Source organism: Cydia fagiglandana, chromosome 20 (genome assembly GCF_963556715.1).
Source record: "Cydia fagiglandana chromosome 20, ilCydFagi1.1, whole genome shotgun sequence".
NCBI classification, from domain to species: Eukaryota; Metazoa; Arthropoda; class Insecta; order Lepidoptera; family Tortricidae; genus Cydia; species Cydia fagiglandana.
Genome location: NC_085951.1, coordinates 4,309,110 through 4,334,965, shown reverse-complemented (window position 1 = coordinate 4,334,965; position 25,856 = coordinate 4,309,110). Strand labels below are relative to the sequence as shown.

The 25,856-nt window shown below is 38.4% G+C and overlaps 2 protein-coding genes across 3 annotated transcripts; both read left to right on the top strand.

Moving 5' to 3' along the window:
- The first annotated feature begins 185 nt into the window (after nucleotides 1-185).
- LOC134674359 (phosphatidylethanolamine-binding protein homolog F40A3.3-like) lies at nucleotides 186-16,590 on the top strand. 2 transcript variants are annotated; one of them, XM_063532414.1, is made up of 6 exons: nucleotides 186-310; nucleotides 6,600-6,696; nucleotides 10,638-10,761; nucleotides 11,720-12,306; nucleotides 13,344-13,426; nucleotides 15,305-16,590. In XM_063532414.1, the coding sequence occupies exons 2-6, from the start codon at nucleotides 6,616-6,618 to the stop codon at nucleotides 15,441-15,443; spliced, it is 1,014 nt and encodes a 337-aa protein (XP_063388484.1). In that variant the 5' UTR covers nucleotides 186-310; nucleotides 6,600-6,615; the 3' UTR covers nucleotides 15,444-16,590. The 2 variants fall into 2 exon arrangements, with proteins under 2 accessions (XP_063388484.1, XP_063388483.1); XM_063532413.1 differs by lacking the exon at nucleotides 186-310 and having other exon boundaries at nucleotides 6,450-6,696.
- Nucleotides 16,591-19,825: 3,235 nt separating this feature from the next.
- On the top strand, nucleotides 19,826-24,183 carry LOC134674815 (protein D2-like). Its single transcript, XM_063532966.1, has 5 exons — nucleotides 19,826-19,998; nucleotides 21,990-22,113; nucleotides 22,690-22,820; nucleotides 23,763-23,839; nucleotides 24,036-24,183. The coding sequence occupies exons 1-5, from the start codon at nucleotides 19,840-19,842 to the stop codon at nucleotides 24,181-24,183; spliced, it is 639 nt and encodes a 212-aa protein (XP_063389036.1). The 5' UTR covers nucleotides 19,826-19,839.
- Nucleotides 24,184-25,856: the final 1,673 nt, after the last annotated feature.

Sequence of the window (25,856 nt, the reverse complement as noted above, 5' to 3'; positions counted from 1 at the left end):
CACTACCGCACCGCACCAAGGTTGCGATGCGGTGCGGTAGTGTGTTATGGATATTCGGTTCGTTTCATTCATTCATTGCGTCTAGTTTGTCTAGGCAGTATGGCTTAGAGCTTTAGCCTGTCCAGATGGACGAAAAAAAAAAAAAAAAAAACTAGTTTGTCTATGCTACAATCTAACTGTCAACCTGTTGTCATTGTCAACTTGCCGGTAAAGACGGCGTGTATTATAAGTTAATTTTCAGTTTAGTTTGCATTCTATTCTCGCTATTCCCAGGAAATCCTGCTCTAAACGCTTAAACCAACAAACAGTAGTAAGTATACTTTTAAATACTGGTACTAGAATACAACGACTGTCCAATATTTTGAACTTGGCTAAATTTATTTCGTATTGGATCTTATACAAACTATACGCTATCTATCTTGGGTAAATTATCATATTACATAACGCTTGCAGTTACAACAGTACAGTAACTGTTTATTTTACACCTTGCTTTGTATGCCAATTGTCGATTTTTTTATTTTAAGCATTTCTACCCACATACTGTAGGTTTCATGGCAGAGTTTTTGTATATTTTTTACCAATCTAAGTCTTCACAATTTCCAAGATAAAATCTACCTTATAATCTTCCCACCCTAATAAAAACTGTTAGCTATATTCCTTATTTTATTTTAGACATATTTAGGGTTGTTAGTTTTAATTTAGTATTATTTATAGATGTATTTAGTTCATAAGTTATTTATTTGTTTTTCTACTGTCTTTTTCCTATGAAATAAATTATTTGAGCTAAAAAAAAAAAAGTTAGCTATATTACAAATAAATTAAAAATTCTCCGTTTGATTATAAATCTTCAGCAAAATTCTGTGAATTTTAGATTACATAGTTGTGCACAGGACAGCCAGGATAAGATTTTAAACTATACTACTCTGGCTTAGTTATATAAATTCTACAAAAAGAGCCACCAATAGCATGTAGGAAGTCTATACAAAAGTACTAAAAGACCTAGTAAAGAAGTGTGATTCTAGGAACCACACTTCATAATCATAATTCATAATTTGTATTCTTCATAATTCGGTATAATTGAAGAAACAAGTGCTTATGGAACTTGTGTTTCATTGGTACCTACCGTCCGGTTGCTAATACTTTTAAACTAGTTTCCAAGGTTCTAATAATTCGTTTTTTGAAGAACCCATACAGTAGTTTCTCAAGAAAATTAAAGATCAATCCCCTAGTAAGAAGTAAGGTCTGTCCCTAAACCATAATATTAGCTAAGATTTTTGCAAGCTGTGGTTACCTATAATTGGACAAACGTCTACCTTTAATGTTATGTAAGCTACTGATTCTTTTTTCTTGATGTATTGTCTGTTGGTGATCCTAAATAAATAAAAAAAAAAAAAAAAAGATAAAGAGGCGATGTTGATGGCGAAATTTCAAATGAATGAATTAAAACATTTGTTTCAAGTAACTATGGACTCATACAACTTGTTAGGGAACTTATCATCATCATAATGTAATATGTAAGTTGTGCTAGGGTAGAGTAGAGTAAAAGCTATGATCTAGCTAGGTTTCTACATAGATGTTTTTAGCAGAGAATAGTTTTCAGTGTTGCAAAACACAATGTTTTATTCTTAGCCTTATCATATATTGTTAACCTTGAAGTAACTGATAACAGTGTATTACATAATCACAATAAAAGTTTATTTTCTTTTAACCTTTTGAACGCCAAATGGCGCATCCATTTACCGTGCCACTGACGCCACGGGGGTAAAATTTAGTTTTGTAAATAAATAATGCCAACCTAAGGCACTTGTCCCACCGCCGACGATGAGCGATAAGCGAGTAGGGTAAGACCACCAGTGAATGAACACTTAAGCAATTATCCAAGTTTGAAAAATCATTGCTCAGCATTCATTAATAATTGGAATAATTAACTGCAATTTAATTAATCCTCATTTAATAAATAAGAAAGTAATTTCTGCGATTTTTAATTACTTTCATAGTTTTTGAGTTATACCAGAATTTACGAAAAACTACCCAAAAACCTAATGAATGAACATAAAAACTAGTGAATGAACACCGAAAAACCCAGTGAATGAACATTATTTAACTCTTTTTAATTAGCATAATATAATCATTTTTATCACAAACACCGTTTCCGGCTCTATTTTAATAGGTATAGCGATAGCGTTTATATCTTTTTATCCCTCCATATTGACTTAGAATCGATTAGAATGTAATAAAATTGTGGTTAAATACCAATAACATAGAAACCCGTTACATATTAAAAGGAAAAAATAAAATCAACCATTAAAACAAGAACCAACGTGGATATTTTGATGAAAAGGGGTCATGCTCACCAAATAATGCTTAAAATAATAAACTTGTCACTGAATTGTTCGTGGTTACACTGTTCATACATAGAATTAGTAGAAATCTAATAAATGAACAAGCCAAATTTTGTATTGTTCATACATAGGCATGACAAATCTAGTAAACGGACTATAGAAATTTAGTTTGTTCCAATACTGGCTAAATGAATCAGAATCGTTTTCTATGCAGAATCACAAAAAACAAGCTCAATACGATTGCATTTACATATACATTTGGGAAAAAAACGAAATCTACGCGACACCAGTAAATGAACACACTGTTCATTTACTGGTTTCAGAACATTTGATGAGCCAGTAATGGAACTCTAAAAAATAAAGACTTAATCGCATAATACGCCGACAAAATGTACATAAATAGAAGGTTCAACTCTTAATCTAACCAAATAACTACACTTTGTAAAAGTTAACATTAAATAAGCACTTCATATTTTGCTCCAAACGTACTCTGTTCTTATCTGGGATCTAATATTTCCATACAAAACTTCAAATCCAGAAATACGTAAACTTCAAACGCCAGTCACATCCTAACTGGTCGAAAATAAATTTATTATGGGTTGTCATCGCATAGGAAATAGAGTTATTAATAAGAAAAAAAATAAGACAAGTGGAAGAAATTGCTATATTTCTTATTTTAGACAAAAAACGTGATTTTGTTCATTCACTGGGGGATGTTCATTCATATCATATCATATCATATCATTTATTCAGTAATGGTCATACATTGTCATTTATATATACAATTCACTTAATGAACTAAGGATAGTAGAATTAACTAAAAAATTTACATGTCAATTTGCATTCACTGGAGGGTTTACCCTAGAACGATAAACTAGAAACGAGTGGGCGAGCGGCGAGAAGCGAGTGTTAGCTCCAATAGTTTTGTCGCTCGGCTATAGGCGAGTGTTCGAGTGCGACGGGCTATTACTCGCTTCACTCGCTCACAGACTGATTGGTCTCGCAGCCTGAGTTCTCAACTACGAAGCGAGCATCGCCGAGCGAGTACCGCTGAGCTAGTTTTATCTTATCGCGGCGACAAACTAGTAGAACGAGTGTTCTCGCCGGCAGTGTGAACAGCCAGCGATGAACTATTAATATATGTGTCTCTTTTACTAACACAGGATCCTAATCTTTTATTCGTTTCTTGGGCGAGAAAATAGCCGATAGTTTATCGCTTACTCGCTCTTGGTGGGACAAGTGCCTAAAGCTGTACAAATAGGGTAAATCGCCAATTTCTGGCCACCGGCTAATAACTGGCCACACTAAACTAAAAATGAATTGTATTCACCTATAAACCGAATTCATATTGGTATAAGGTTTTAATAACTGGCCACCCTTCAATAGTTAGTCACCTTATACTAAAATGAATTCTGTTTTTAGGTGAATGGAATTAATTTTTAGTTTAGAGTGTTGGTAGGCACCTTATTACACAGTTTGCAAATTAAACAACAAAAAATCTCCATTATAGTTCGTTTTTTTTAGCATTAGAAAGAACTCCACAGAAGCAAGCGTGCAGTTTTTATCAGGCTCTTTAATTGTTAATAATTATTGAATTATCTAATGTAGCATGGTCAATACATATAATTTACTTCAAATTATTACCGCTAAAAGTGCCGGATTTGGAACCACAAGCTTACTTCTGCGAAGTTCTTTCTAATGCTAAAAAAAACGAACTATAGGTATCAGAATATTTATTAAACAAATTTACTCCTTAAAAAAATGCTATACTTAGTCAGTATGTAATAAAAAATATAGTTCGTTTTTTTAGCATTAGAAAAAGATGCCTTCTAATTGAAAAACGCATGTAGGTATAGATATAGATGGTCAAGCAAATCTAGTCAGTAGAAAAAGGCGCGAAATTCAAATTTTCTATGAGACGATATCCCTTCGCACCTACATTTCTCAAATTTGCCGCCTTTTCTACTGACAAGATCTGCTTGACCAACTATAGAACTCAAATCTCAATAAAATTAAACTCCCTGCCTCATACGGTTTTTCTCTACGACGATCAGACAGACAATGCAGTCATCAGGCCCCTATTTCACCAACGTGACAGGTGCGACAATTCGACAAGTCTCATTGTTGCTGACGTCACAGGCATCCATGGGCTACGGTTATCGCTTACCATCGGGTGGGCCGTATTCCTGTTTGTCACCATCATTGTATTATTTTAAAAAACTTTATTATATCGGTAAAATACAGGTATTTCTCTTGTGATGTTTATGATGATAATGATGACAATTGTCACAAGATTTCAAAGAACTTTCGGTAATTCTTGACAGCAAATGAGTTCTGTGTCGGAATTTCGTGACAATTGTCGTATTTCTTGTGACAATTGTCATTAGCTTCGCAAAATAAATACTTATTTACTGGCGATATAGTGGAGTTTTTTTTTAATTAACATGTTGGTGGCAAACAACCGCCCGTCTGATGGTAAGCGGTTACCGTAGCCTATGGAGGCCTATGACTTCAGTAACAGTGATATCGACAAATGCGACATTTGTCACGTTGGTGAAATAGGGCCCAGAATGCAGTAGCCAGACTAAACAATGAGTGACAATGGCCCTAACCGCTCGCATCGACTCTCGACCGACGCCCACCTGTAAGCTGAAAGCGTTATGATCAGAACTACATGCGGGCACACAAGTGCTTCAAACGTTTTCACTTGACTTGGTGAAAAAACTCCCATTTAGGCTCCCGTAAAATGGAATATCCTGAGAAAAATATATTTTCCACAATGTCAATATCCAGAGAGGATGGGGACTAAGTAAACTACATTTGTATGGTGAACCGGTCGTACCTAATATACAGCAACAGGGGGCCCACCGCGATAACCGAAATTCGCAAATTGCGGAGATCGCCTCATCCGCCATTTTGAAAAAAAATCTATTTAATCATCGAACCTGCTCAAAAAATTTCACGAGAATCGGTTAAAAATTGCGACTTGCGACCTTTGACAGGTCACATCCGGATGTAGGTATAGTTCGTAGTTTTGTAATTGAGCCTGAGCTAATCCTATTGTCTATTGTTAAGTAAAACCGCTCGTGCCACGTGCCACAACCACCTGCATAAAAACCTGCGTAATTCGGTTACTGAGTGCGGGCGAGTCGAACACTACAGAACCAGTGTAAAATGTGTCATCGAGATGCGTAACAAAGGCGCGTTATCGGAGAGCGCACCTACACTGATTTTTTGAGCGTTGGACTAGCCCGCGCTCAGGTGCCAAATAGAATAAGTATTACCTTTTTTTGCAGGTAAGTAGCACGTGCGGTTTTACTTAACAATAGACAATAGGATTAGCCGCCGGGCTCTGTTACAAAACTTCGAACTATAAAGCATTTTCGCCCAAGCTGAAAACGAGACCTTCACTGACGCTCGGTCAACTAATAATATATCAGGTTGTGTGTTTCAGTAGTTATTTTATTAGGATATAAAAAAGCAATTTTTAATTAGGTACCATGAAAATTAGCAATAGTAACAAAGTAAATAAATTGACGTCTGTCGATGAAACACTTAAAAACCATAATTATGTGGGTACCATAAATGTTTTAGCATTGTTTTTAATATTACCTAAACTAATTATAAATGATTCTTTTCTGCTATTTTGTTAACAAATAACACCTTCACTGCGGCATGTAGTTGTAGTAGTTTCAATTTTTTTAACATAAGTGATTTTGTACTAGTGGGTTAAGAAAGACTAGTCCTTTGAGTCCTCTGCTTTAAGACTCGACTGTATTTTTCAGACCCATACCATCAAGTAAGTTTTTTTAACTTGTTAGAGACCCTTGACTTGAGTCCTCTTCAGAGAACTTTCATATTACTCGTCCATTAAATTATTCAACTGATACTTCAAGACAAGTAAGACTGATTAGGTTTGAAAATATACCACAAATGAGATTTCTATGTTACAAACCATCTCCAACTCGCGGATTATTATCTAACATTTCACCCCAAATATTCATTTTTATCGACACACGTACACTTTTTAGCACAATACTACACCTCGCGCACTCTGAAACCGGTTACACTCATAAACGGCACTGGCCATATAAAGCTAGCATTTCACTCCCAACCGGTCACTAGAGCTCTCGCATTCTCAATTTAAAATTATATTTTTTTAAATTGTCTATTTCAAATTCTTTTTTTTTTCGAGATGTTTCGGATACTGAGATGTTCGTTGATTTTTTTGATAGCGGTCAGCATGGTCAATTTTAGGGTGTTCACGAGAGCCATGTCGACGGTGTCCAAGTCGTTCAGCGCCCAGGGCGTCGTCTCCGATGTCATCCCGGTGGCTCCAGCGGCTCTTGCTACCGTAAGTACTTTTTTTTTAATTTAAATATAGTTATTCATAGTCTGATATACTGATGTGCCGTCGGGAAATTTTCATAATTGCGAAATTTCTACATGGAAAAATCTCGGAAATTTACATATTTTTGCACGGGAATCGAAATATTTCATTTCCAAAATTAAACTTACCCTTACCGCTTTTTTCTGGAATATCCGAGACCTTTCCAACTTACCTTGATTTTTAGGGTTCCGTAGCCAAATGGCAAAAACGGAACCCTTATGGATTCGTCATGTCTGTCTGTCTGTCCGTCCGTATGTCACAGCCACTTTTTTCCGAAACTATAAGAACTATACTGTTGAAACTTGGTAAGTAGATGTATTCTGTGAACCGCATTAAGATTTTCACACAAAAATAGAAAAAAAAGAATAAATTTTGGGGGTTCCCCATACTTAGAACTGAAACTCTTTTTTTTTTTAATCAAACCCATGTGTGTTAGGTACCTATGGATAGGTCTTCAAAGAAGATATTGAGATTTTTAATATAATTTTTTTCTAAACTGAATAGTTTGCGTGAGAGACACTTCCAAAGTGGTAAAATATGTGTCCCCCCCCTGTGACTTCTAAAATAAGAGAATGATAAAACTAAAAAAAATATATGATGTACATGACCATGAGTTATTTGGCAAAATATAGTGACTGACAAAATGAAATATCGACATGTCTGTTATCGATGTTAACTTAACTTTATCAGGGTGTTTAATTTTTCCGAATTTTCGATTTTCATCTGACTTTGCTCGAATTCCTGTTCTAACTGATAAAAAAATATAATACGTTAAAAAATATTAAAATCGGTCAACATTTAGAGGTTGCACAACATCAACAAAGATTTTCAAATAACCAACGACTCTACTGCGGAGGGTAGAAAAGGGTTTAAGCGGCTGCCATCAAGGCGGAGAGTAATATGATACCGAACCTTCTACATATAAATAAATTTTAAAATTAGTAGTTAACTTGGATTTTCGTTACTCGATAAATGTTCTAGTTAAGATTTTTCATTTTTAGTGTTCCGTACAAAACTTTGTTTACGGAACACTTATGGGATCACTTCGGTCTTGCAAATCAGTTAAATACGTTTTTCTCAGAGACCGTTTGACATAGATATTTCCACCTGTTTCCAAAGGAAAAGTGCGTTTATCGTGTTTTAGACGCAAAATTTTGTTTTCTCATTCGATTTTAGTATCAGTTCATTATATTTTGTCATTTTAGAACATAGTTCATTTTCACGCAATGTATGGGGTTCTCACTCTACCTTTTTAACTTGTGCAACCTCTAAAGGTTATTCAATTCTTTTGAAAATTAAAATAGATAGTTTTTAGGGTAGGGAGACTCCATTGGTGAGCAAAGTCAGGAAAAATGTTACAACTTTTTTTTCTCCATACAAAAGTGAAACACCCTACTTTATCATCATAAGTAGATATTTTTAACACTGTTTAAATAACATGGCTATCTATCGCGAAGTATACAACACGTTCGATATCTTCTTTGTTATTTTATTAATATTCTATTCTTTTGGCACTGTTAGAGTTAAGTACTAGTTACGTTTTTATTTTTACGTACACGAAATATAGTAATAAAGAAATTATGTACCAGTTTGTAATTGATTTGCGTTCTTAAAATTTGTCAGTAATTTACAGTAAGTAGAAGTTACATCTTTTAATTATTAATCTGTCACAGACTTATCGATAACAGATTTATCGACGTTTCATTTTCTCAAACACTCGTTTATGCCACTAAAACTACTATGTCTGATGATCAACCAACCCATATAATATATGTAGGTATACTTCTTGTTCATAAATCTATCTGTATCCTTACTACTTATACATTTTACTGTTTTAAATAACGTCCGAAGTTCCAAGCATAAAATTCGTTCCAAAATCGACAAGGTTCACAAAAATTGAAACTTTTCGCTATGGTAAATTTTCCGTATTAAGTGATACGTTTCCTGATTAAAGTATTATTGATGTTTCAGTACAATAACATTTAGTATGAATTAAAAGTTAACATCCGTGACGCGCGTTGTTATCATTTAGAATCACAGTTTACACATACGCATATTAACATGTATAAACAGTGGTGTATTAAATGCAGACTGCGTCGCTGCAATCGTAAATGACCGCTTGTGGTTGCAGGTACAGTAATAATTACGGATGACGTTGCAATAACTAACAGTATTCACCATTAGCGGTAGATTTAGGGCCATTTACATCAACCACAATTAGCGGACGGGGGGCAGATTTTTGAACTTCGACCATTCGATTTCGTGTATTTCAATAATATCTCCATTACTAGACATTTAAATTCAACTAATAAAATTGAAAACTGTCAATACCACTTGATTCCCAATTTCTATCGCTTGTATTTCAAAAATTAGCATTTCGCCCGTTTCCACCGATTTTCGAGTGACGAAATCGAACGATAGAAATTCAAAAATCTGCCCCTGATCAACGTCACTCAGCAATGAATTATTAAAACTTCCCATACAGTAAAATATAGCGAACGCTTTAATGGTGACAGAGGGTTCAACCGATCCTAAGGAAATTGGAGCTAATTAAATTAGGACTCGTGCGCCAATCCGTGCCAATTATTGCAGCTATCGTAAAAACAAAATCCACCGGTCAGTAAAAAGCACGGGTTAAAAGAGTGTTCCTGTTAGAACCAGTGTAATAATAATTTAGCCTACATACGTCCCACTGCTGGACACAGGCCTCCTCTCATGCGCGAGAGGGCTTGGGACCTGTGTAACCAGTGTAATGTTATCAATTCGTATATCTCTAGCATTTCCATCGCACCTCGTTATACACAATGACAAGCCAATTGTGGTGATTATTTACGTATTCTGTAAGTACACCAATCAAAACAAATGACATGTTTTTGGTCTATAATGAACATCGTATGCTATTGTAGTTTTAACCTATTTATATTACGAATGTCGTTTGTTGAGTCTGATAGGCTATGATTATATAAACTTGGTTATGATTATAACTTGGTCATTTAAATTATTTGTTTTAATTAAATCGAATTTGTTTTAACCTAATTTAATTAGTTTTAAGTATATTCGTTTTAAGTACCTATGTTGTGTGCCCTAGCAGGGCGTCATGGACTGACTTTATTTAATTATTTACACATGTTTGATTTTATGTACATGATTATACAATGAATAAATATATATATATATGTAGAACTGTAAAATTATTTTTAGGCGCGCTTGTTCATTTCATTCGTGAAGGATTTTAGCTAGACGCGCTGCATAAAGGAGACAATGCCTTTTGTTTTCAAATTACTTACGGTTTAAGCCGACAATATCACCACAGAAAATTTCAACTCAAGGTTTTGCCTATGATGAATCTTGTATTAACTTTATAAACTAATTTGTTTGTTTATTCAATAAATTAAACAATATGCATATATATTAGGGATGTACCGACTAGTCGGGAAAGCCGACTATCCGGCCTCATTTGTAGTCGGCGACTAGTCGGCGAAAATGGCCGATTAGTCGGCACTTTATAAATGATAGAAAAACAGGTCAAAAAATAAATAAACAGCACATATTTTCATAAGCTTTTCACCTATTTTACCCAAATTCAAATTTAACGTGCTTACGAAAACTTGTTCGAAATTATTGACCGTGTGTTCGCTTTCTTATGTCCGATTGTCCGGTCGTCGTATGAGATATAGCCTTAGGATTTTTTTAATTATTTTATTTAATTTTTAGCGTTTCGATATGATAAATAGCGCGACGAGAGGGGTAAAACGATTGTTTTTTAGTGCATTTGGACCGAACTCAGAGCAAACTAATGATCTGGCCGACTAGTCGGCTAATCGGCCATCCGAGCGCCGATTAGTCGGCTAGTCGGCCAAATCAATAGTCGGTACATCACTAACATATATAAATGATTGTTTCAGGTGAAATACCCCAGCGGAGCGGTAGTGAGCGAAGGCAATGTGCTCACTCCCACGCAAGTCAAGGACATCCCGCAAATCAGCTGGAATGCCAGCCCGGACAAATACTACACCGTCGCCATGACTGGTGAGTCTAGAAACTTCACGCTCTGAATATCGACATAAGCATAAGCAAATTATAAACGCATAGTTCTTGTCATTGACGATGACGCGCAGATTTGTCAAATCTAACCTTTAATCACATGACAATACGAGTCAAGGCACGCGTCTTCGTGAATGACACGATCTATAGTAGGTAGATACACAAAGGTGGACGCTTATAGCAATATTTTTTTCCAAACTTGTCACGAATGTCTCAACCACTTGTCGATCTCGTTTCGACCGGCGCCGGCGCTTGTTTCTACCAGTGTCACTAACGCTAACAAGCCAATTCGGTGCAGCCAATTTGGCAATTTCCGAAGGGATGGACGGTGATTGGATAATAGGGTTATAGTTACACTAAACTGCTGATTTAGTTATGAATAACTTGAGTAAGGTACCTCCAAAGTTACAAATGTTGCGATATTAAAATGCCTAACCCGGACATAAAACAGGGTTTCGTCTTAAATAACAATGCCAGATTCTGTTTTTCTAAACTAATTCATTTATAAAACTAGGTAAAGTAGACTTTTGACTCTTGTGTTTTATTCTGGGGCAGTTGACTGTTTACCCAAATGGTTAGAATTTTTAAATACACAGTCAGCACGGATCAAAATGGCGACCTAACATTCAACGAAATGGTCTCCGAGAAATCGCCGTTTTTGTCTTACTTTATCTAACTTTAACTTGATTATTGAATGTAAGTCGAATATGAAACAATGGTCAGGAGACCAGAATGTCCTAAAAACTGATTATCAAAGTGAGAAGTCAAATTACGATGCGACTTCACTGCGAGGTTAAAATGGGGTAATGGAAAACAACAGTAGTAGATAAAAGAGATTTTCATTATGCTGCCATTAATTCTACCCTCATCATCATCCCAGCCTACACATGTTCTACTTCTGTATTAGTTATTATTCTTATTGAAAGTTAAATTTATCTGCCAGACCCCGACGCGCCATCCCGCGCGGAGCCTAAGTTCCGCGAGTGGCACCACTGGCTGGTCGGCAACGTGCCCGGCAACAACGTGGCCGCCGGCGAGACGCTGTCCGCGTACGTGGGCTCCGGGCCCCCGCAGGTACGACACCCGTCCCGAATGTATACACACCCCGACACCAGCGTGGAGCCAAGTTCCGCGAGTGGCACCACTGGCTGGTCAGCAACGTGGCCGGCAACAACGTGGCCGCCGGCGAGACGCTATCCGCGTACGTGGGCTCCGGGCCCCCGCAGGTACGACACCCGTCCCGAATGTATACACACCCCGACACCAGCGTGGAGCCAAGTTCCGCGAGTGGCACCACTGGCTGGTCGGCAACGTGCCCGGCAACAACGTGGCCGCCGGCGAGACGCTGTCCGCGTACGTGGGCTCCGGGCCCCCGCAGGTACGACACCCGTCCCGAATGTATACACACCCCGACACCAGCGTGGAGCCAAGTTCCGCGAGTGGCACCACTGGCTGGTCGGCAACGTGCCCGGCAACAACGTGGCCGCCGGCGAGACGCTGTCCGCGTACGTGGGCTCCGGGCCCCCGCAGGTACTACACCCGTCCCGAATGTATACACACCCCGACACCAGCATGGAGCCAAGTTCCGCGAGTGGCACCACTGGCTGATCGGCAACGTGGCCGCCGTTGCTGCTAAGCTGTACCTAATAAGTAAATAAAAAAAGTAAATGTTTTCCGGCCAATCATTGTCCATGGAAATATAATTTTAAAAAGTGTAATTATATGTACTTAATAGGTCTTTGTTTCATATTTGTCTATTGCAAAACTTATATACTAATCTATCGTGTCATTCTATGGAACTTGCTAACTATGTAAACAAACCGCCATATTGAAATTATCTCCGAATAATGAATTTACTAGTGACCTTTGTTTACATAGTTAGCAAGTTCCATAGAATGACACTTGATGTACATTATCCAAAGCTTTGCCTCTTCGTTTGACTTTTTTCGTTTGATTACCTTTGAAGTGTCCCGTTTTTTAAAGCAACACCCAAAAATTCAAATGTGGCTGTCCCATAAATATTCCTCATTGACTACTGGCAAAGAGAATAGATAGTATAGAGGGTTATTGCCAAAGTAAATTAATCAAAATATGTTTACGGATAGATGATTTTTAATTTTTATTGTTCCATACTGACCTCGGAGTAATTAACAATGGATCCGCCATTAACAGGCGTTCCCCTCTGTCGAAAATAGGAGGCCAATGGTCAACCACATGTCAACCATATGTATGGACTGACGTTTATCTGACATGACGTACCTATACATTTGATGTGCCCCTCCCCCGCAAAAAACGGCAGACTATTTTGTACCGAAAATTTTAGACATGGCGTCTCCGTTGTTAATTACTCCGAGGTACTGACCCATGTTCTTTCACTGATATGTGTTAAAATTGTTAAATATCAAACGGTGTCGTCAACGCCATCTAGCCGAGAATAGGCCAAAGGTGTGTGCGCCGATCTATTCGAGAATGACTTTTTCTTGATTTCCGAGGCACGTTTTTTTCTTAGACTTTATTTTATCTTATACGGAGTTATATATATCTCTGCTATTGGTAACAATCCGCAGGGCACCGGCCTTCACCGCTACGTGTTCCTGGTGTACCAGCAGCCCGGCAAACTCAGCTTCGACGAGCCCAGACTACCCAACACGTAAGCACTTTTAGGGTTCCGTACCCAAAGGGTAAAAACGGGACCCTATTACTAAGAATCTGCTGTCCGTCTGTCTGTCACCAGGCTGTATCTCATAAACCGAGAAAACTGAAATGTATTTGGCCACTTTGGCTGTCACTTTCTGATGCTAACTGTAGATAGCTTTAAATTTGTACAATCGCCATCAGACATGGTCAGCATGGTCAGGCGTGTCTCACTCTGCGATTTCGTCGCTTTGCTACAGGTAGCTAAAGGTACATCCGTTCGGCCCCAATTTTGGGGTTTGCCATAAACCGCGCGTGGCGCTGTCGCCACCTAGCGGTCATATCTGTGCTGATCGTAACAGACGCGTTTTGTTAGAGAGTGAGTCTTCTGTACTTAGTACTATTATTTATTCTGTGGCATGGTGCTCAAAAATATCTGAATATGCACTTAAAATATTTTGATAATAGAGGCTTTGTTCAGACACTTGTGAACTCCTTGGCGATTGTGTATCGGGAATCATATTAACTACGTTTATCGCAGTATGTTGAGAAATTTACAATAGGGTATTTGTCATTTTTACAAACTAAATAGTTTCACCTGACCGTTATCTGTCTGTCTGTGTGTAATCAAATCTTGCAAGTTAAATTTTATCCACTTCCCGGTTTCCGATTGAGCTGAAATTTTGCATGCATGTATAAATCGGATGACAATGCAATATTATGGTACCATCGAGCTGATCTGATGATGGAGACAGGAGGTGGCCATAGGAACTATGTGATAAAACAACGAAACCTAATTGTGTTTGGGGTTTTTATAATTGTCTCGATGAGTATTAGTTGTCTGTCGTAAGAAAAGTACAGTCAGCGATAAAAGCTTGTACCAAAAATGAAATTTTTGACAAAAACTTATTTATGAATGGTATCAGTCGATCAGGTTTGTCTTGAGGATCAAATGTCTGTATGGGACCCATTGTCTTAAAGCAATAGAAAAGCCACAATTGATGGTCAAAGTCTGGCACCCGCACTGATGAAACGCTTCTAACAAAATGACAATACATTGTGAGGTTAACATGTAACGTTAGAGGCCGTTTCGATGTATGGAAACCATGAAATTGCGATTTTGTCAGTGAATATTGCGTTTATGTATATTGTTGGTGTACAATATTTTTAGTGTTTCGTACAAAACTTTGTTCACGGAACACTTATGGGATCACTTCGGTCTTGCAAATTAGTTAATTTTTAAATAAATTTGTAAGGAATCGAATGGTATCATTACTTTTTTCCTATTTAGAAGATAACAATTTTTTTTGGGAAATTTTAAGGTCTTTTATTTTTTTTTATTTTTCCCATATATTTTTTACGAGTGGAGGAAGAGGGAGGAGGCCTTTGCCCAGCAGTGGGACACAGTGGGCTCTGAATAATAATAATAATATTTTTTAAGTTTCCAATTGTGATAAATTGCTAATTTTTAGGGTTCTGTACCCAAAGGGTAAAACGGGACCCTATTACTAAGACTTCGCTGTCCGTCCGTCCGTCCGTCTGTCTGTCACCAGGCTGTATGTCACGAACCGTGATAGCTAGACAGTTGAAATTTTCACAGATGATGTATTTCTGTTGCCGCTATAACAACATATACTAAAAACAGAATAAAATAAAGATTTAAATGGGGCTCCCATACAACAAACGTGATTTTTGACCAAAGTTAAGCAACGTCGGGCGTGGTCAGTACTTGGATGGGTGACCGTTTTTTTTCCATTTTTTCCGTTTTTTTTGCATTATGGTACGGAACCCTTCGTGCGCGAGTCCGACTCGCACTTGCCCGGTTTTTTATTTATTTAACTAGATTTAGTTATACAATTCAACACGTGTCACAACAACCCTATTTTTCATCCAGATCCGGTGACAACCGCGGAGGGTTCTCCATCCACAAGTTCGCGACCAAGTACGGTCTGGGCGCCCCCATAGCCGGCAACTTCTACCAGGCGGAGTGGGACGACTACGTGCCCATCCTCTACAAGCAGCTCGGCGCCTAAGCATCACGCTTGGATCTTAACATCTGTTTATGCTTAACACGTTTTTGGGCAGTGGAATGTGTCGACATGTTTCACTGGTTTGAATTTTGAGCACTACAGATATATTTGGATGTCCATCGACATTTTCACAACTGTGCACCTTTAACGGCCGGTTAGCAATCGTTACAAAACTGACGGTCAATGTCAAATCCCATATAGTTTTACAGACGTTACTTAAACACGACTTGAGTCATTATTAACGTGCTAGTTAAAATGAAAATGCCCCTGTTCTGAATTCCGATTTGGATTTGTTTACTGAAATCTGGAATTTCTGGGACCCATATTCATGACTAAATTTATTTAGAATAGACAATCAATGCCTGTCAGATGTATGCAACTACCCCCTATGGCCATTTTCATTTTAACTAATACTTTACTGCGCGACTTAAATTGTTTTGAAGTCACGCCTGTCACTTTCCTGATAAAATGTTTAACATTGACCGTCAGTTTCGTGACGATTGCTAGATACGTAGTATCTTCTTTTAGTAGCTTGTGATTGCTAGCGGTCGGTAACGGTACACAGTCAAGTAAAAACGGGCCCCCTACTATGATCTAAGTTGGCCTGATATTTTGAACAGTAATGATTACATACACACATGTTATCAGCTCCATACTCAAAAGACGATTTTTGCAAATAATTGATATTACTATCCACAAACGTGTTAATAGCGAGACTTTAAGCATATAGAACTTAAGATGAATTTGTATTACTGTAATCTTACGGAATAAGATTAAAAACAATAATTCGCTTCCAAGTCTAAACTAAAATATTAAATAATTGGCATAATAATTCTAAAGTTAAACTTTAAAAGTAATTACTTATATAGATTCGTCTGGAACGAATTCTCCAGTTTTATAAAGTTTTTGTTAAGATCCAAAATAGTTTTTAAGCATTTCAAGACATTTATTTGCGCATTTATTTCCATACATAACACTTGTAACCTGTCCTACTTTTAAAACACGATTCAATGTTAGTTTTGTCATTGTGACATCACTGTCGCGTGGATATGTAAATCTATGTTGGTTTATCCTAGATACAAGAGTTTTTTAATCATTAAGTATGCGTAATCCTGTTCTGGGGTAATGGCAATAAATAATAAACACAGAATATCGTTTTATTTTACATTCCTTAAGCTTCTACATACTTTGCAACAAATGGGGTTGGCCAGTGGAAGTTTTTAGCAGATGGCGCCATCATAGCTTGCCCTGTCAATCCCTAGAATTGTGTAAAATTTTTGTTTTTTTAATACCCTGGATGCAAGCTTTTTAAGCCAAATCTTATAGAAAAAGGGGCAAGCTATGATGGCGCCATCTATGCAAACCTTTGACAGTTGCCAAACCCATTGCATGCAAATTTCATTTTTATTCCGCCGTGTCTGTGCCGTACGCAAAATTTGGCACTTTGCGTCTGCGAGTTAAGGATGACTCACGTTAGACCGGGCCGTGTCCAGGCCAGAGCTTCCGGGGCTTAATTTCCTATGATATGACAGATGATCATCACGTGATGTTTTCCAAAGAAAACGATGCGCCGGAAGCTCCGACCCGGACACGGCCCGGTCTAACGAGAGTCATCCTTTAAGCTTAAATTTACGAGTTTTACGACAAGTATTTAGCAAGCAGTACCTACTGAATACCTATCCTTGTGCCGCACCCTGATGGAATCACGCCCTTTAAGTTACTAGGTACGAAATAAATGCAACCATTTTCGAGCATGTTAGAGAAATACACACACGAAAATGCTGTTAAGGCTGGGAAATGGCAATTCGTGGATGAAATTCGATTTTGTCGGGCGATGTGATGATGCAATAGAAAATAATAATTGTGCAATATAAGCTGTACCTATAAGTATGAACACGCTGTTTTTTTACATACCTTAATGAAAACCTGAGAATAAATACTAGTGCTGCAGATAGAAATAAAAGAAAATTTTACTGTCCCGAAAGACACGATTCATTCTGAATTCTTAGATAGGTACCTACATTGTAATCTCGAACTAACATGATACTATTTTATTGCCCAACTAAAATAAAAGTTGCACTAAATTTAAAACAGTATAGAGTTGTACAATCACCATGCCATGAGTTCGTGAATTTGATCCATATTATCCATATATCGAGCGTGGACTTCACAGTGTTTCGTCTAGAACAAGCTAGGTGGACAAAAGTCGTTATCAAATTATCTCTAATGAGTCATTAGATAAGATAAACAACATGTTGAAACCCCCAAACCCATTAATAGATTATGTCTAACTTTCTAATTTTATGAGCCATAGGGTGCAGAAGTCAGCTAATGAGGTAAGTGCAATTGCACAATTTAATCAGTTGCAATTTTGTGATGCGTTCAATGACATCTCTTACAAGTAAAACGTTATTTTATGAAAAGGTTTGGTAATAGATTTTATAACTGAAGGTAAGCACTTTATATTTTTCATAAAAACATGTTCATATCAGTTGTAATAATGCTCGTATAGAGCAATAAATATGCACTTAAAAACGTGGTGAGATTTTCTTCATTTTAGAACTTTGATAGACTAGCAAATACTTGACACCGCTTGACACCGGTCTAGATTTTTGATATTATTTACTTGCATAATTCTATTTTATGATGGTGTATATTTCATTTTGCAGAAATTTGCAGAACATTTTTTTTTCTTTTTTTTTGCAGAACACGTTTTCTCTATTTTAAGGAAGGGGTTTTTGAAGAATGGACAAATAAGGCGAAAAACGACGAAAATTTCCACCTTTATCAGTTTATATTGGTAAAATATGAGTTACGAGATTTCAAAGAAGAGTCTGAGAGACGGTTAAAAAATATTTTAACCAGTTATTCATCAAAACTGAATACCAAGTGGAATAGTGCGTCAAGATTTAAAGAAGCAATTTGTGAAAAAGTTTAAAAGTGGTATGGATGGCCAAAATATAGAATTACGAGTGTACATAACTAGACCAAGTGCATCAACGTCGTCTGAAAATGTTAATCCTGCAGGAAGACCCAAATTAAACTTCAAAAGTTCCCCTTTTAAAACGGAAAAAACGCTGAGTTAAAGATCTGGTACAATTACGTACCTATTTTTTAACTGCTGCCGAAATCCCGATTGATTCGTGATCGGCAGCAAATAGAACACGGCAAAAATGTTAAAAAATATTAGAGAAAGTCCACATAAGCCAACGTAGTCTTGTTCTTACGACAGCAGTAGGTACTTCAATGAATTCTAGGCAGCTAAGTGTTAATGAGGCATTAGCATATTATATTGAGTCAAAATCGACAAATACAAACTTACAAGCAGACTAAAATGTGGTCAATGAAGGCTGATTATCATAAATATTCATCATATCATTATTTGCCCAATGCAAAAGGTACAAGCGTGTTATATCCTTCAGAAGAACTTTAAAAAACTTACGCAAAACAAGGAAAACAATTATTATTCTGATATAATTTTTTATATTACATTTTTATTTTTTTGTATATTTTAAAGTAAATACTATGAAAATAATGTATCTAATGAACTGTAAAATTTTGTTTATTATTGTGTTAATAATTTATTTGCAAAAAAATATATAATTAATTTAAATATATATTTTATTTTAATTTTTTTACTTTTTTTCATGGTATTTTAAAAAAATTTGTAAATTATATTTAATTAAGCAATACTAACCATAATATTACCCAAAAACACAAAAAAAATAATTTTGTCCACCTAGCTTGTTCTAGACGAAACACTGTGGACTTGTAGCACAAAATAGTAACACAGGCACAGGTCTTTTAAATTCTGAAAATGTCATTACGTACGGCATTAATTGTCCATGAAGGCGGGGTTCCACCCGTGTGCGGCACATGTATTTTTGAACTGATTATACTTGTGCTGCACAGTGCCACACACTGGTGGAATCCCGCCTTAAGACAGCAACGAATCGGCTAACAAGCCGTACTGTTTGAGTTCTACTATATATAGTGATGCAGTTGGAAAATCGCCGATTTGACAGTGCGTCGTCTTCAGTTCCGTCCCCAGGCATGTGTTATTTATATATAACCATCTCCAGCAGAACTTAATCGATTAATAGGTAACATTTCATTCGAAACGTTAATTCAATTTAGGTATCAAATTGAAATAGGTACCGTTCAGATTAAAACACAACACTTTGGCACAACACTACATCTTGCACGCTTTGTACCTACCCGCTAAAACTCATAAACAATTAATAGAACATACTTACCTAATATAAAACTGTATAAAATTAGCATTTCACTCCCAACAGTGAGTATTATATTCTTTGTTCCCAACCGGTAATTTGAGCTCTCGCGTTCTCAATTTAAAATTTAAAAAGAATTGGCCAGCCAATTTTTTTTTATTTGCGCAATGTTTCGGATACTGAGATGTTTGTTGATTTGTTCGATAGCGGTCAGCATGGTCAATATTAGGGTGTTCACGAGGGCCATGTCGACGGTGGCCAAGTCGTTCAGCGCTTTCGGCGTCGTCCCCGATGTCATCCCAGTGGCTCCAAAGGATCTTGCTACCGTAACTTTTTTTTAAATTTATAACTCAATAGGGACACTATGGAAATTAAAGATTGTTTAACTTATTCCACTACCTGCCGTAACACCACAAGAACTGGAAAGAGCTATTAGTTTAATGAAACACAACAGAGCAACAGGACCTGATGAGATTCCAGTTGAAGTGTGGAAACAGCTTAAGCAAACAGGAAACATTTGGTTGTACGAGCTGTTCAATAAACTGATACAAGGGGAGCGCATTCCAGACGCGTGGCGAAATAGCTTTCTGATGCCATTCTACAAAGGGAAGGGAGATATCCGTGACTGTAACAATTATAGGGCCATCAAATTGATGTCACATACTTTCAAACTTTGGGAAAGAATAATCAATAATAGATTAGTAGAAATTATTAAGTTAACACCAAATCAGTGCGGTTTCGTTGCCGGGAAAAGTACTTCTGATGCTATTCAAGCTGTTAAAGTCCTGCTGGAAAAGGCAAGAGCGAACAACACCAATCTCCACATGGTCTTTATAGACCTAGAGAAGGCCTTTGATCATGTGCCGCGAGAACTTATATGGGATGCGTTAAGAGCCCAGCAGGTACCTGAGCAGTACATAACTTTTATACAGGACATGTACACCGAAGTTACAACTCAGGTCATCAGCCCAGCAGGAATTGGTGATAAGTTTGAACTTACAGTTGGAGTGCACCAGGGTTCAGCACTCAGTCCACTTTTGTTCAATGTCACCATGGAATACCTAACACGGCACTGCCAGAGACCAGTGCCATGGAATATACTGTACGCAGATGACGTCGCCCTTATATCAGATTCGGTGCAAGGCCTTCAGAAGGATCTAGACTGCTGGTCAAAGTCCCTTGAAAGCAATGGTCTAAAAATCAGTCGTAAGAAAACGGAGCAGATGTCGTGTATATTCGATGGTCACACGGATACAAACCAACAACTCTACATAGAAGGTACACCAATACCAACGGTTGAACATTTTAAATATTTAGGGTCTATCATCAGTAGTGACGGTAAGATCGACAAAGATGTAACTCACAGAACAACTACAGGATGGATGAAGTGGAGACAGCTCACAGGCGTGATGTGCGATAAAAGAATGCCCATCCAACTAAAAGGTAAACTGTACAAAACAGCGATAAGACCAGCTATACTTTACGGTACAGAATGCTGGGCATCTACACAGCAACATCTGTCAAAACTTCACGTGACAGAAATGCGCATGCTACGCTGGTCAGCGGGCGTAACACTTCTAGACAAAGTCCGAAACATACACATCCGAGGCAGTTACAAAGTCGCTCCCATCATTGACAAGGTCAAGGAACGTCGCTTGCGATGGTATGGCCATATACTTCGCCGCCCTACAGACCACATGGTAAACGTAGCGTTAAGCCTACCCACCACGACGCGTCGCCGCGGAAGACCCCCCGCCACCTGGCTGACGACGGTCCAGAGAGATCTGAAGGAGACCGAGATGGACGCAGCAACAGCGCAGGATAGAGAAAAATGGAAAAGACAGACAAGGAGAGCTGACCCCAGATGATGGGAAAAAAGCTTAGGAGAAGAAGAAGTTTAACTTATTCTAGTACTGAATAAATAGCCTAGGTACTATATTTTAGTACTAAATGATGATATATAACAGCTAATCATTTTGGGACATCCCAATTTTATTGGAGCAATGTCCAGACATTGCTACTATTGCTAACATTAGTGATAGAGAAGACCGGCGGATAGAACATACCTATAATGCCAGTAAAAAAAGGCGGTAAATTTGAAAAATTGATAACTCGTCTCATAGAAAATTTGAATTTCGCGCCGTTTTCTAATGTCAAGATTTGCTTGACCATCTATATGACATTTTTGGTTGGGACGACCGTCCTATCGTATGTGTATGTACAAGCGCAAGAGTTAGAAGCGACGAAAAAAGCTTGTAGAATCTATCTTATCTGTTAGACGGGTCTACTCCATAATCGACCTAAATTATTGTTTCAGGTAAAGTATCCCAGCGGAGCGGTCGTGTGCCAGGGCAACGTGCTCTCTCCCATTAAAGCCCAGGTCATCCCGCAAGTCAGCTGGAAAGCAAGCCCCGGCAAATACTACACCGTCGCCATGATTGGTTAGCCTTTTGAAAGCAACCATCGGTCTTTCTAAATGTTCTCAAGCTCAAGCTCTAAATGTTGTTCTTATGAAAAATCGATGGGCTTCCATAGACCATGCGGGGCTTCTGGCAAGGTCACGGCCAGAATCAGGGGCATGGCTCCACGCGTTGCCTTCGCACCTTACTCGATGGCGACTCGTCGTTGCGCGTGACCCTTGCTCTCCGCCTGGGCTGCGACGTTTGCCAACTACATTTAATCATCTGCGGTTCCATGGTTCCACATTACGCTAAACGACGATACTATCCAGCAGGCCCTTAGGTCGGCGCTGGTGTCTCATCGGTGCTTGTCGCACCGATGGTAAACGGCCTGATGACCTGACTTTAGTACCATGGGTTAGGGGACGGTGCTTCGTATGAGACACTACGTGCGTTAGTACCTACCAGGCGGCAACCGAAACTCGAGCGGATTTAAAGCGGCAAAAATATGCTTCTCTCTGCCCTGGCTACATTTATTATTTTTTATTAAGCTTTCGTTATAGTTTAATTAGTAATTGAATAATAAATACTTTCATTCTCAGATTTTATCTTTTCCAGACCCCGACACGCCCTCCCCCGAGGTGCCTAAGTTCCGCGAATTTAACCACTGGCTGGTCGCCAACGTGCCAGGCGACAACGTGACCGCTGGCGAAACGCTGACCACATACTTCGGCCCCACGCCTCCGCCGGTATGATCATACGTCCCGGTGTTTACAGTAACCGTCCGAAATCACCTCGGCCGCCGAAGATAGGGAGAACGGGTCACCGCAATACCGACACTGCTCTTCCTCGACGGTCCACCTCCAACTCGTCACAAGCCCTTGGAGCGTCCTCCTCGGCCCGGCCCTGGTTGCTTCTTCGCTTCGCCGTGGGTGACCAAGCCACGATTATTAAGTCCCTCCACCACGACAAGGTGTGCAACCCACAGGGCAAGTCGTCACAACCCTACACCAACTTACTATTATGATCTGCGTTACAAACTCTCGAGTCATCAAGCCGAGTCAAAATATAAGGCATGCGTTATATTATGACTCGATATAGATCCAACACGTAGAGGCCCTTTGGAGACCTTTGATGTCATGTAAAGCGCCTGCTGAAACCCATTTGCGGCGTTTAATTTATTACGGCCTCTCGTTCTTATGCTTACACACACTAGGAACATTGGTTTCTCCATGGTAACGATATTTACTTTCCGTAGTGTGACTGTGCACAAGCGGTTTACGAAGGTGACTGCCCATTGTCCGCGAGTAGTAGCAGGCGGGTCTCACTCCGCGATTTCGTCGCTTTGCTACAGGTAGCTAAAAGTACATCCGTTCGGCCCCAAATTTGGGGTTTGCCATAAGCCTCGCGTGGCGCTGTCGCCACCTACCGGCCATATCTGTGCAGTGCTGTGCGTAACAGACGCGTTTTGTTAGAGAGTGAGTCTTCTGTACTTAGTACTATTATTTATTCTGTGGTAGTATTAAAAAGTCTTAGTAAGCAAAACGTGTCACGGTCGCCATGAGGTGACGTGAGGGTATTTAAATTAAAAACAGGCGCTCTATCTAATGGTCGGTTTACTACTAACACAATAAACTGTATCTCTATACTACACCACACGTTCATGTAATACCTATGGTAACTATCCGCAGGGTACTGGCCTTCACCGCTACGTGGTCTTGGTGTACCAACAAACTGGAAAGCTATACTTCGATGAGTCCAGACTCATGTAAGCATCTGAAACAATTATTCTTAAAAAGTTAGGTATAAGTAGGTATCTAGAACTTTTCATCACACTTGCTCGAAAAAGATCTTATTTCATGCAAGTGTACTGAAGGACAAAGGCCTCCCGTTCCCGTGGGAGTTCCGGACTGTGAAAAAAAAAGCTATAACTCCCTTCTCAATCGACAATTTTTTTTTTTCAGATTCGCGGTCACACGCATATGGTTTTCCATTCACAAGTTCGCGACCAAATACGGCTTGGGTACCCCAATTGCTGGCAACTTCTACCAGTCCGAGGTCTCACTTGGGTTAGGAAAAGTGCCCCTCATTAATAGTCTGCTGGGCCGTTAGGAAGTTTGGATCTTAACATTGTTTTTCATCGTATGTACTTTCTGGGAAACTTTCGTATTTATCATGCTACTTCAGTCAATCTCAGTGCTTTTTGTACCGAGACTGACTGAAATAGCAACGTTCGTACGTTTCCGCGATTTTTTTTTAATAGTGCATAATTATTTTCCACGGTTTTTACGGGGTTTTTTTTCACGGTATGTTATTGTATCGGTGATTGAGGCCCTTTACTTATGTACCTACTTAATGGCAATAAAAATATAAACATACATTATATTGTACTTGCGTTTATTACTTTTATTAGCAATAATGTAACAAGATAGGTAATAAATTAGCCGCCCAAACTCTTGTACAGCAGGGCGTAGTCTTTAAAACTGTAAATTCAGTATTTAATAAGATTTAAGGCCTCATTCCCATGGGCGCTTTTACAACGCGCGTTAATAAAACGTTTGAATGACACAAATGGATACATGTATTCCTTAGAGGATATAACCAACGGAGACGCCATGTCTATAAGTTTCGGTACAAATAGTCTGCCGTTTTTTGCGGGGGAGGGGCACATCAAATGTATAGGTACGTCATGTCAGATAAACGTCAGTCCATACATGTGGTTGACATGTGGTTGACCATTGGCCGCCTATTTTCGACAGAGGGGAACGCCTGTTAATGGCCACTCCGTTTGGTTATATTCTCTAAGATGTATTCACACGACGGCGGTGGCGCTTTTTATCAAGCGTTCTTGGATTTTCGACTTTAAACCTTGGTCGTTAAATCGAATTTAGAGTGCGGACAGATTCAACCGCATTTTTAACGCGCGTTGTAAAGGCGCTCGTGGGAATGAGGCGTAAGGGTGATTAAGGACGTTTAGTAGTGACAATAAAAACACAAAAAAATGTTAGGTGGGTATATTAGCAATAATGTAACAAATTAGATTAAACTCCTAAGTTCTTGTAGAGCATTGGGACGTAGGCGTCGAACTGTGCGCGGTAGAAATTGCCAGCGACCGGCGCTCCGAAGTTGTACTTCTCGGCGAACTTCTTGGTTTAAAAGAGTTTTATGAGCGATTAAGGACCCTTATACTTCGTTTATTAGCATTTAGAAAAACAGTAAGCAATTCTTGGCGTGTCTTTTTATTGAAAACGCTTTAAAAAATAGTCAGTATTATTTTGGAATCATAACAATGCAAACTATATATCAATTATGCTTTCTAATTATTTATTTCCCGATACTTTTTTACAAGTATTTTTAATAAAAGACACGTCACAATCGCTTACCTAATTTTAACGCTAAAAGAACGAAGTATAAGTAGTATAAAAAGACATCAAAATATATTTGGTAGGTGGGTTTATTAGCAATAATGTAACAAATTAGATCAAACTCCCAAGCTCTTGTAGAGCAGTGGAACGTAGGCGTCGAACTGTGCGCGGTAGAAATTGCCAGCGACCGGCGCTCCGAGGTTGTACTTCTCAGCGAACTTCTTGGTTTAAACGAGTTTTATGGGCGATTAAGGACCCTTATACTTCGTTTATTAGCATTTAGAAAAACGGTAAGCAATTCTTGGAGTGTCTTTTTATTGAAAAACGCTTTAAAAAAAATAGTTTGTATTACTTTTGGAACCATAAGAATGCAAATTATCAATTATGCTTTCTAATTATTTATTTCCCGACACTTTTTTA